Genomic DNA, 13741 nt, shown 5'->3' on the forward strand with positions numbered 1-13741 from the left:
GGGTGGGAAGCACTCAGGGGTCTTAGGGAGCCAGAACTGCCACCAGTCGTGGAAACACCAAGCCATACCAAGGCCCACACCCCCAGCCAACCAGTCGACCCCACAGCAGAAGCAGCAGAGGGAGCAGAGTGACGAGTGACAGAGCCTGAAAGAGCGGAAAAAAGGCAAGACAAGGGGGGACACCGCAAGAGGCTGGCGGAGTACAGGACAAAAACTAGAGTGGTCAAGTGGCCACCCAGGTTCAGGGACAACCCCCTAACGGCAATAAGCACCCTGAGAAACAAGGAAGAAAAGGGGCAAAACAAGGCCATCACGAAACAACAGCTAATAGAAGGTAAACCCAAAACGCACCAGGCCAGAGGAGGCACCGACGCCATGTCAGGGAGGGACGGAAAACAAGGCACAAACGACCTGAAAAAGAGCAAGAATGAGACCCCCGCCTCACCGAGCAAAGAGCGCAGCGGCCAGGGCGACGGGACTATCACACTTGACACTCTCCTGAAGAAAATAACGGAGGGAAACGAGCTGGCAAAAGCCACGAAAAAAACAGTGGACAGCATCCAGATGGAACTAATAGCGATTAGAGCGGAGCAAAGCAAAGCCAATGGCAGAATAGACGAGGCAGAGAAAAGGATAGGCCAGCTGGAGGACAATGCCAACATAACACACAAAGACCTGGGGTTGGTGATAAAGAGAACCACAGCACTACAAAAAGCCATGGCGGAGCAGGAGGACAGAAGCCGCAAAGGCAACATAAGACTCTTGGGAGTGCCCGAGGAGGAGGAAGACACACCGGGGGCATGCGCCCTAATGCTGAAAACTCTAATACCCAAGCTCACCGGACTCAGCTTCGACAAACCGCTCGAAATCACCAAAGCGTATCGCATACCGGCCAGAAAGCAAGCGAATAGTAACGCCCCCAGGCCTATAATATGTAGACCGTTAAGAGACAATCACACCGACGCGATCTTCTCCGTAGCCAGGAAGGGCCGCCCGATGCTGATAAACGGAAGCAAGGTAACAATCACCCAAGACTTCTCCAGGCTAACAGTCGAAGTGAGGAAAGGCTTCCTAGCCCAGAGGGAACACCTGCGCAAAAAGAACATCGCCTTCACTTTTGCGGGTCCGTCCAAAATGAGAGTAACAGACAGGCACGGAAGCAGAATCTTCGATGACCCCAACGACCTACACAGATACCTTCAAGGCCCGGAACCAGAAGAAATGGAACTACCAAGCCCCGGGGCAAAGCGAAGAGCATCCTCGGCTGAAACGAATGAAGGGGAGGAATAGGAAGGGGAATCGTTGTTAAACTACACGTGCAACTCGAACTTAAACAAACTAATCTACCTCAGACAATCACACACAAAAGCAACCGCAGCTACCTCAGCAGTGCCACCACAACTACGGGAAGAAGGGGGAGAACAACAACAGCCATATCCTTTTATTTAACGTCTTATTACCTGGCCTCTCCCATCTCTACGAAGGGACCCTTGTGGCGAGGGCCCAACTCAACAGTAGAGACTATGCAAGGACTTGGGGGGGGAGTGTGAGGACCCTTGCTGTCGCACACCCGAGTTACTACTGACGGGGGGAGGGGGGCGGACAGGGGGGTGAAGCGGGGCAGGTGGACAAGACAGTAGATGACACAGCCATCATTTGTGTAACAAAAAAAATCCTTTTACTTTTTCTTTTTTCTGTTTACATCCTTTACTTCTTCCCTCTCTCTATTCCCATCCAAACCCCTGGGGGGGCCACAAGACGCACCATGGAGAACGGACATATAGGCCAGCGCCTGAACGTACGGAAAGAACAAGCATCAGCGACAACACCGGCCCACCGTGACAGACCCAACAAAAGCTGGCCTGTCTACTGACCTGAAGGTGGTATCCATGAACGTTAAAGGACTGAACCACCCGGTCAAACGAAGGAAAGTATTAGAGCACCTGGCCAAACTAAAGGGAGACGTATACACGCTGCAAGAGACCAAACTCTCAGAGGAAGAAGCAAAGCAACTCAAGGCTAGATGGATAGGGGAAGTGCTCTGCTCACCGGCAAAAGGGAAGAAAAGAGGAGTAATAACGATCCTGAGCAAGAGGGCCAACCTAATAACACAAAAAACGGACGTAGACGAGGATGGCCGCATGCTAATAACAAGCGTCCAGAGAGGGAGCGATAGAATACATGTGGTCAACATATACGGCCCAAACTCTGAAAATAAACAATTCTGGCAGGAAGTGGACAGAAAACTATCCGGCTTACCCCAAGAAGACCTCCTGGTCATAGCAGGGGACATGAACAAGACAATGGACCAGGCAACAGACAGGCACCCAAACAGACCAAGCCATAACTCCAACAACAACAACAGCACCCTGAAAGACCTGTGCATCAAACAGCATCTAGCTGACCCATGGAGGCTACAGCACCCAACGGCGCGGAAGTACACGTTCTACTCACACCCACACAACTCCTGTAGCAGGATTGACTACATACTGCTGTCCAACACCCACACGCACCTTATAGAAGAAACGGAGATAGCTCCAATAACTATCTCGGACCACGCTCACATAACACTCACTCTAAGCGGCAAACACAACGAAAGCCCAACGAGAAGATGGAGACTTAACGATGATATCCTCCAGAACAGAGAAAACGTGAAAGAAATTGAAGACGCAATAAAAGATTACCTCAAGCACAATGACAATGGCGAAGTAGGGAAGGACATCATATGGGACGCCCTCAAAGCAACACTAAGGGGGAAACTAATCAACATCAAATCCAGGATGAACAGAGGCAGAAACAAGAAAATCTCCGAAATAGAGGAGGAGATAATAGCACTGGAGAGAGGTCACTGCGCAAACATAACGGACAAGAACACACTCACCCTGCTCACGAAAAAGAAATACGAACTGAACAAGATTTTAAGCGAGAGAGCAGGGTCCTGGTTAACAAAATTCAAATCAGTCAACCTGTGCGCAGCAAACAAAGCAGGGAAACAGCTGGCATCCTACCTAAAGGCAAAACAAAGGCAGCACACGATCGCAGCGATAACAGACCGAACGAACAAGTCCCAAACAACGAACAAAGGAATACTAGAAGTCTTCAGACAATTCTACCAAGAACTATACGCCGAGGATAAGATCCTGAGCAAAGACGCAGGACTAACTCGGCTCAATGACACCAATCTGCCAGAACTCAAAGAGGAGGAGAGGGAGCCCCTCGAAGCCGATATAACAGAAAAAGAGATTGAAACAGCAATAAGCCAGCTAAAACAGAACAAAGCGCCAGGACCAGATGGATACTCCACAACGTTCTACAAAACTTTCGGCCAACACATAAAAACGCTACTGGCACAAACGTACTCGACATGCATCCAGAACGGTAGGATGACGGAGTCCATGAGCGAGGCCAACATCACCATAATCCCCAAGGAGGGGAAAGACCCACAATATCCCCAAAACTACAGACCAATCTCGCTAATAAATGTTGACTGCAAAGTCTACGCAAAGATCCTGGCCAACAGACTAAACAAAGTTCTCCCAGACATCATCCACACCTCACAAGTGGGATACATCAAAAACAGGCTATCGCAGGACAACACAAGGCTACTGTGCCATCTGATCAATCACACAACACGGAGCAATGAACAAGCAGTCATGATAGCGCTAGACGCGGAAAAAGCCTTTGACAGAGTCTCGTGGCCCTTCCTAAGGAACTGCATGGGGAGATTCGGACTGGGGGAAAAATACATAGCAATGGTTATGGCCCTCTACAACAAACCAAAAGCAAAAATAGTGGTGAACGGAAGTGCATCCGAAACGCTCACGCTGGGAAGAGGCACCAGACAAGGATGCCCCCTCTCCCCCGGCCTCTTCCTGCTGGCTCTAGAACCCCTTCTAGCCAGAATAAGAGACAACACAGGTATAACAGGCGTCAAGATCAAAGAGAAGACAGTCAAACTAGCGGCGTATGCAGATGACATCCTAATCACAACAGCAAACCCCTCCCCGTCAATAAAAGCGCTCATGGTCACAATAGGAGAGTACGCGGAAGCCTCAGGCTACAAACTCAACAAAGATAAATCTGAGTGCAAGCCAATGAATGTCCACACCACAAGAGAGGTCCTAGGAGATTCCGGACTGGCATGGCAGACGAAACCACTAAAATACTTAGGACTGCACTTTGGAAGGGACCTCACATCAACGCTCACGCACAACGAGGACCTCACACTGAAAAAAATAAAAGAAAGGCTAGAACTATGGTCGCCAAAATACATAAGCTGGTGGGGAAGAATAGAAACCATCAAAATGATGATAACGCCAGCGATAAATTACACGCTAACAATGCTACCACTCCCAATGACAGAAGCTTTCCACAAGAAACTAGACCAACTCATCAACGTCTTCCTATGGAAAAACAAAAAACCTAGGATAAGCCTGCATAAACTAAGACGGACAAAGGACCTTAGAGGCCTCAATCTGGCGAACTTCAAAACATACCAAACGGCCTGCCTGGCGAGACAGGGTACTGCCTGGATAGACGATACACAAACATACAAACCAGTCTGGCTAGAGGTAGAGAAAGACATCCTGGGAGGGCTCAAGCCAGTAGCCCTTCTAACAGCAAACAGACACCCCGAAAGGACCAACCCTATACTGAAACACACGAGGGAAGCGCTGATGAAGATAGACAGACGCATGGCGCAGAAGTTGAAAGGTACAGCATGGGAATCTATCTGGTTCAATACAAAAGTAACCTATCACGGCGCGACAATGCACAACGACCTATGGATCGAGAAAGGAATTAGCCTCCCCAAACAGATGGAAACCAAGCGAGGACCGCTGACGTTCCAAAACCTACAGCAGCTACACGACCTCCCGAACCAAGAGCTCTACAACTTCCTCAAGATCAAGACCGCTATAACGAAAGCGAACTTACATAAAGAGGAACCAAGCATCATCAAATACATGCAAATCCTCAACTCAGCAGGCCACCAAACTGCAAAGATCTACAAGCTCCTGAGCCCCTCCACACTGGCGCAGAACAAGAAAACAACCAACACATGGGAAACGCTCCTGGGCAGGCAACTAAATGAAAAAGAACGGGCAAAAATGTGGAGCTCAGCGACAACAAACAAAGTCACCCCACAACTAGCACAAACTAAGTTTTGGCTCCTCCACAGGGCCTACTGGACACCGTCCAAGCTCCACAAGGTCGGCATCGCAGAGTCGGGCAAATGCTGGAACTGCCAGAAAGAAGAAGGCACCCTCGAACACCTCATCTTCAACTGTGCGAAAGTCAAGAGGTTCTGGACACAGATCAACGCCTTCATAAACGACATGCTCAAAGCAGACCTAACAATCAGCTTCGTAAGCCTGGCGACAGAACACCTGACCGCGAACCTAAGAAGTAGAGAAGAGAGAGAACTACTAGACTTACTCCTCACAGCAGCCCTTAAAATAATCCTGACTAACTGGAAGAACACAGCCAAAGCAAACTTTAAAACATGGATTAATTGGGTCACCTTCCTGAGAGGGGCAGACAACATCACAGGCAATTTCTCGAAAGAACACAACGCCAAAGTACACATGTGGGGCCCACTCGACGAGCACCTGAGGAAAACCCAGTAAAGGACAACGACCCCCCCCCCTCCCTCTCTCTCTCCCTCTTTCTCCTTTTTCTCCCTCCTCTTACTTGGGGGAAAACGAACGGAAAGAGCGCGCATCCACAAATGGACTGTAGATAGAAAAAACCACCAATGTATACTCCACCTATATATATATTTTTGTATGGTTCTTTATTCTTGCTGATGCCAATAAAAGCTTTTGAAAAAAAAAAAAAAAAGAAAATCAAGTTCTTTGAAAAGAAAAAAGAAACAAAAAACCTACCATTAAGAACACCGAAGTAGACCCATACAGGAAAATGGTTTATTTTTGTCAAATCTAGGGGACATCAGCAGAACCAGCATTTACTCCCTGCTGATTAAAATGTTTGTACTTTAGTTTGCAGGCAAGTGGTTCCTGATTGGAGTGGCCTCCAAGTGTGAGTATCTGAAAGAAAACAACTTTCGGGTGGAAGCAACCACAATTGTGGTAACTCCAGACCCCAAGGATGCCAAATCGTTGCCCATCAGCACCTTCAGGAAGCTGTAAGTGGCTGGTTACATTTAGTGCCCCGAGTTTTATGGTATTTATCCATATTTATTTCTTCTTAATAGGTGTCTATTTTTTATTTTGTGGTATAGTTACAAAATAAATATGCAAGAAATATGTTTGTATTAAGAACAAATATACAGTCCTACTTGGATGTTCTATGTAATAAGCACTATAAGGAGACATATATAATAATACACTTTACTCGTCTAATGTTTTAGCGTAGACTTTAGCGCTGTAGTACTAAATCTCGCAGGACTCAGGAGTACATCCATTTGATCATGCTTTATGTGCGCATCGACTGTGTGTGATTGGTAGGCGTTTCTTCCACCCTACACAGAATAAGTTGGTATTACTAGGCGTAGTTTTCCTTGTCAGTTTGAGAGTGTGCACAAACATTTCAGTTTTTTGGCTATAACAAACTTATCTCAGCTATTTCTCACTTTGGGAAAGGCCAGACATGTGCTCCTGCTTAGGACTTACCCTATCCTGACCACCCTGAAGGTGTTAAGGGTAAGATAACCCCCAACATTCGTAAGGGTGTCAGCAAAGTAGTTTATCCATAGATACAAATGTTTTCGATGTGGAGAAAAGAAATGTGCAATTGGACAGAGGGACTGCCTTTCCAACACATAAAATCATTCAATCCTGCACTAAAGAAGCAGCAATGCCTTTGACTGATTGCGCAGGTGGTGTGCCTGGAAAGCAGGGGTTGGCTTAGCTTTGCAGACATAATACAGGGAAAGTATGTAAACTCGGAAAATAGCAAATCTGCATTAGTGCATAGGGGTACTTTTATGAGAACAGACTTTGGATTCCCTTGTGAATTAGGGCCTTTTGTTTTCCGTCAACATTCACCTGTAAATATCTGACAAAATTGAAAAATGAGTGTCGTAAATTATAATTTCCACCATCCCAAAATTCTAGAATGGCACAAACTGCTGGCCCCAAAAATCTTAAGTTGTACCAAATCCTAGGATTCATGCTTCCTTTAGCACAGATTAGCTTTGCTTCGTTCCATGCCCACATTTCTGTTTTACACTTGCATACTGCGTGTTCACTGTAAAAGATTTTGAGGAGCAGCAGAAGTTGATACAAAATACATTGATTGTTTATGCGATGCTCAAGCAGGGGGTGGCTATCATTAGTGCATCAGGTTCAGTGTTACTGCTGCCTAGATGATTCATGGGCCCGCTGCACCTCACCTTTATCTGCTGCCCTACACTCCTCCTCTGTGTATTGGCACCCCTAAAATCAAATATGTGTTTTCCACATTCAACCATGGAAGATATTATAGAGCCTCTGTTCAATGACTGAATGAATCTGGCGTGCGTCTCCCAATCTCGATAAGCATTAGTTTGGGTTCTATAGCAGATCACTATGTACATTAGACCTTAGCTCACCTTGATGTCAGAAAAGTATTGGCCATAGCTTTTAGAATATCCCCTCCAAATGAGTTAAACGTCCAATGAAAGACAAACCCTCCTTTAAGAAACAAAGCTACACAAACAACAAATAGTACAGTAACCTCAGTATACAAATAAGAAAGAAGAAAAGATAGAGGTTTCCAAAATTATTCAACATACGACCTATACAGGTAAACATATGTGTATCAGTCAACTCTCTTATCAATCACAGGGACGAGTTATAAGGTTCATTTGCCACTGTCGACGACGTTTCAACCCTCTATAAGATATGCGGTCTCATCAGGAACATAGAATGAATGGGACACCTGATGAACATGAAGGAAACACAAAATGGTGCACTCCAGCACACATGGTTTACAAGAGTAAAGTAAAGGGGCTTATACGGGGGACCTGTTGGGAACCCTGGATATATAGAATCCTGTAGTAAATGTGATCTGTATGTTCAAAATAGTGAAGCACCACAGTCTAAAAAATGGATGAAATAATGCCCCTTATGGGAAAATTGAAGGTGGGCTGTAGAATCAGCCTCACCATAAACCACAGAAGCTTGACCACTGATGCAAATTTCCAGTTTTCAATTCTTAAACACCGCTTAACATTACATCTTGAAGTGCAGCTGGTACCTCAGAAATTGGGAAATCCAGGGTGGTTTGTATATATATATATATATATATACAATCTCAATATCTGAGTATTTCATTAGCCCTGGGCTACATCACCCCTATTTTGCAAGGGTTTCTAGTTATAGTATTGAAGTCCAAGAGGGTGTTCATTGGGTGGGTTGAATATGATGATGATGATTGAGTTCTACAGAGTGTGCGATAACCCCGATGGGGTGTCATGGGACTCCTGGCACTAGCTCAGCAGAGAAAAATGGAGAGGAAGGTGAAGACATAAAGACAATTGTTTTCTGAAATGTATCGATTAGGAGGTGGGTACTTTGAAAAGAAAGGTAACGTGGAATGGTGTTCCAGTCTCTATGGCTTACGTAATAAAAACATGCCCTCCTAATCCGGAATGGAAAATTACTTTGATTTTCAGATAACATCTTACCACAGGTGTAGATGTTGCTACATGGGAGCCCTAGATATTGCAATGTTCAGGGCCCATTGAAGAGTCTTGCAGAACTCTGCACAAGAGGGACAATTGATAGGAGGAGAGAGTACCCGACTAACTACAGTTGGTCAGAAAGGAGGAAAACCAGCTTAGTGCAGAACTGAATTAAGAAATTCAGTGAAGTGGGTAGGACAGAAGTTGATCGCTTTTGAAAATGTGGGGGTCAAGAATCTAATTGGGAATCAGAACTAAACTTGGACTAAAGGTCAGTGATTCAGAGGTGAGTAAAATAGGGAAAGGTAAATCTCAAGTCAATCAATCAATCAATCAATCAGGACTTGTTAGCGTAGCTAATCGTCTGAGAGGGTATCCAGGCATTTAAGAACCCTGCTGCTGCTGGGCGGTTAGTTGAACATCCAGGTCTTGAGTCCTTTCCTGAATCCCAGCAGAGGATGAGGTGCAGAGGTGATGGGGGAGGTCGTTCCAGGACTTCACAGCAAGGTAGGAGAAGGAATGCTCTCCACTATTGCTTCAGCGAGGGAGGGAGAGGGAGGCGGAGCGCTGGTGTCTGGAGGGATGGTGGAAGGTCAGGCGGTGGTTGATATATGCTGGTCCTTGATTGTGTAGGGCTTTGTAGGTGTGGATCAGCATCTTGAATTGACATCTCTCCTGAATGGGGAGCCAATGGAGCTTCTTTAGATGACTTGTGGTGTCGGTCCGCTTGGGGAGGTCGAGGATGAGTCTGGCGGCTGAATTCTGTATGGTCTGCAGTCTTTTCTGGAGGTGTGATGTGATTCCTATGTAGAGTGCGTTGAGGTAGTAAAGCTGGCTGGTGACTAAGACTTGAGTGAAGTTTGTCTGGCGTTGACGGGGAACCATTGGAAGATCGTACGAAGCATGCGAAGGGTGAGGAAGCAGGCGGAGGAGACTGCTTTTGCCTGGTTTTTCATGGTGAGATTGATGTCCAGGTTGATGCCAAGGTTACGGGCATGGTCTGTTGGAGAGGATCCTAGTTTGGAAGGCCACCAAGAGTCATTCCATGGGGAGGTGTTGTTCCTGAAGATTAATACTTCTGTTTTGTCTTTTAGGCACTTGGCCTTCATCCAGTTGGTAATGCTTTTCATGCATCTGAAGAAGTTGGTCATTGTGGTGGATGGGTTTTCTGATAGTGAGAGGATGAGCTGGGTGTCGTAGGCGTAGGATATGATGTTTAGTCCATGCGTGTTGATGACGTTGGCTAAGGGGGTCATGTAGGTGTTGAACAGTGTAGGGCTAAGAAACGAGCTTTGAGGGACCCCGCAGATGATGTTCTTAGGTTATGAGGTAAAAGGAGGTAGGTGGATTCTCTGGGTTTTGAGGGTGTCTTCCTAGATTCCAATGTGGTGAAGCCTCTTGATAAGGTTATGGTGGGATAAGGTGTCAAATGCAGCAGAGAGGTTGAGGAGGATCAGGGCCGCCATTTCTCCTCAGTCAAGGTGGTTTCGGTGCTGTGGTTGGAGCGGAATCTGGATTGGGAGGTGTCCAAAAGATTGTTGTTCTCCCGGTGTTGAATGAGATGGCGGTTGATGGCCTTCTCGAGGACTTTGGCGGGGAAGAGGAGCTGAGAGATGGGATGATAGTTCTTGAGTTTGCTGGTACGGCGGATGATTTCTTGAGAAGAGGTTTGACTACTACGTGTTTCCATTCTTCAGGGATGGAGGCAGAGGTGATGGAGTAAGTGATGCTAACAACTCCCCTGATTTAATCATTTCCAATTTACCCTCTCCACTGATCATAACATGTCTATTTTACTATGTATAACAGGTAATTCGATCTAATATAGACTCTTCTGTCTTGATTCTGAAGTTCCATACGAGTCCAGGAGACGAATAGGACTTCATAACATGGGGACACGCCTTCATACAAATGAGGGAAGGCCCTCTTAAGTTAGTCCCACGCTCTCTGCATCACGGAATGGGCGGCACAAGCATCTGCGCAACCTTCAGTACCCCGGCGGTGTGAAAATTGGGCACTCAATTGTGGCTCCTCTGGGGCACTGTTAGTATTACAGCTCAGAAGTAGTTCTGCATTACCATACTTTACACATCAAATACATCATGGAGCATCAGGTTTCTCTTTGATAGTCTCATTGCTTGTGAATGTCCAGTAATGTACTTGGTTGATACGTGAAAAATCTGCCTATTGGCTAAACAAATCCAACTCAACTGTGTTTTCTTTATACCTTAGGGATGGGATCTGCTGGGATATTAGACATAAGTATCAGCAAACTGGTGCTCCCGGGAGATATTCCCTGAAAGGTGGGTACATTATTTTGGCATTCGCATCCTTGCCTGAAAATTTGCTTATGTGATCATTGTTTAAGATGCTGTCTTGTAATTCACATCTTTAAAAGTAGAAAATGCAAGGGTAGTAGCTTCTCTACGCACATGTGTGATAACCAAGACATGTTACTGCATCATCAGTGAATATAATAAAACTGTAGAAAACAGTAAGATCATTTCATATTGCTGAGAGTTGACTGATCTCCAATGTTCACAATTACTATTGAATGAACACCTGCCTAAACACACACAGATACACACAAATCCATTGAATGAACACCTGCCTAAACACACACAGACACACACAAATCCATTGAATGAACACCTGCCTAAACACACACAGACACACACAAATCCATGAACACACACAAACACCCACCCAAATGCCATCACAAACACAGCTTATAGTGTATTCATCAAAGAGATGTTTAAGACCTTTAGTCCCGTCACCACACTCTGCTTCAAATATTAAAAACGTGTTGAATCCAGGTACTATCCCATACTGAAGCAGAAGATATCTGAGTCTAGCTTCTGCCAAACATGAGAACGAATCTCATAAGGATAATAGAAATGTATTTGCATTCCATTACACTCTTATCTTAAAATGCAATACCTCAATATTTAAATCTCAGTTTGGGCACAAGGCTTCTCATGCCGTATGTTTGCTTAAAGCAAAACCCAGTCATACTGGTGAATCTCTAAAGATCACTGTTATCAATGTGAATCGGCTGCAAGTAGGGCATGGATTTACTGAAAGATATATAAGTTGAATCTTACAACATCCCAACTGGGTCAATGGGCCCAACATGCTTCTTCTAGATGAAATTTGGTGCTTAATACTGGGGTTGCTGGTACAAAAGGGGGTGGTGATGGACGGAGCATCTGAATCAATCAAACACTCACACCCAGTCAAAAGATCTGGGTTTAATCCATCACCGTTCTTTAGCCCACTCTGCCACCCCAGTTCAGACATGGCTATATGCAAATCAGTCTGACCCTGTGCCTCATGGGATCAGTCCAGCCGGAACTGCCAAGCCATGTCTTCCCTGGACCGGAAACAAGCTTCCGAGGATCGGTTTCTGGCATTCCAGCCGTCTTCAGCCCGGCTTGCTTGAATCCAGTGGCAAAGTGAGCAAGGGACTCGCGTCTGAGCATACCCTGCCACCCTTATGGCGGCCAAAAGCGGTACAAAAGGGGGTGGTGATGGACGGAGCATCTGAATCAGTCAAACACTCACACCCAGTCAAAAGAACTGGGTTTAATCCATCACTGTTCTTTAGCCCACTCTGCCACCCCAGTTCAGACATGGCTATATGCAAATCAGTCTGACCCTGTGCCTCATGGGATCAGTCCAGCCGGAACTGCCAAGCCATGTCTTCCCTGGACCGGAAACAAGCTTCCGAGGATCGGTTTCTGGCATTCCAGCCGTCTTCAGCCCGGCTTGCTTGAATCCAGTGGCAAAGTGAGCAAGGGACTCGCGTCTGAGCATACCCTGCCACCCTTATGGCGGCCAAAAGCGGTACAAAAGGGGGTGGTGATGGACGGAGCATCTGAATCAGTCAAACACTCACACCCAGTCAAAAGAACTGGGTTTAATCCATCACCGTTCTTTAGCCCACTCTGCCACCCCAGTTCAGACATGGCTATATGCAAATGGGTCTGACCCTGTGCCTCATGGGAACATCCAGCCCGAACTGCCAAGCCATGTCTTCCCTGGACCGGAAACAAGATTCCGAGGACCGGTTTCTGGCATACTGGGGTTGCTGCAGGCCCATGTAACCTTAATAGGAGGAGCATGCAAGCAAGAGCTCTAGAGATAAAGATGTTTATTTCCTCAAGTTAAATATTAGGAAGTCTACTCATGGTTAACAAATGTTTCCAAGAATGTCTCACTTCCCATTCCATGTGAGAATGTGTTCTTCTGGTCTCTCCACTTCTCTACTTTCACAACTTACTTTATACTGATTGGCCTGCCTTCTCTTTTTGAGACATGACAACAACCCCTTTTTCTGAATAAGAAATACAAGAGTCACATTTTTTCTTACATTTGTTTTTCACTACTGTGAGACCTACTTGCCCCATAGGTTAACAATGGGTTGCCTTATTACATTTAATAAGTACTTACATTTGATTGGGACCACGTAAGGATTCCATGTTTTGTATCTATGAAATCGTAATGAAAAATTCTCTTGGATGGTAAAGCTGGATTTTAAATTGCAATTTTGAAAATGAAACCTTTAGAAAGTTGGCATTTTCCTTTCCTTAGCCATTTGGAAGGGGAGCCTGCAGCCTCCTCTGTTACACATGAGTGGGTGTAACTGACAGTTAGACTTTGAGGAATTGTTGCAGAGTTTTTTATATAGCGCGAACTAGAACCGAACCGAATCAGTTATCAGAGCGCTTTACATAGCACCAGTTACGTTACATGAGGACACTTTCATTTTTAGGCACGGGGAGATTAAGTGATTTGCCCAGAATCACAGGGGTTTTTTTTGTTTTTTTTTTGTTTCTGGGAATTGTTCCCAGACAGTCACAAAATAGAGGGATTATGTGTGTCTGAATGGAATATCTACTAGGAGGATTGGGGACGGGGCTGGGCACAGCCCCATTTACGACTGAATAGGCCATGCTCTGCCTTCACACAAAGGGCTTGTCACCTCCGCACAGTCTCTGCAGCCAGCTTGGAGCCAGGGAAGAGGAATAAGGAAAGCCCAAGCTCTTCAAAGAGAAACCTCTAGAAACTCCTCCCAACTTCAAAAGAGGCAACAGGTATAAAAATTGGGCCCTC

At 45.8% G+C, this 13741-nt stretch overlaps 1 protein-coding gene across 1 annotated transcript in view; it reads left to right on the forward strand.

Annotated features, from left to right (window-relative positions):
- Positions 1-13741, forward strand: part of C8G (complement C8 gamma chain) — a 40050-nt gene that overhangs the window by 6215 nt on the left and 20094 nt on the right. The window contains exons 2-3 of the mRNA XM_078642086.1: positions 6000-6145; positions 10859-10929. Coding sequence (XP_078498212.1) covers positions 6000-6145; positions 10859-10929 — 217 coding nt within the window. The remainder of the gene's footprint in view (positions 1-5999; positions 6146-10858; positions 10930-13741) is intronic.

The sequence above is a fragment of the Lissotriton helveticus genome, chromosome 5_1 (assembly GCF_964261635.1).
Source record: "Lissotriton helveticus chromosome 5_1, aLisHel1.1, whole genome shotgun sequence".
Lineage (NCBI taxonomy): Eukaryota > Metazoa > Chordata > Amphibia > Caudata > Salamandridae > Lissotriton > Lissotriton helveticus.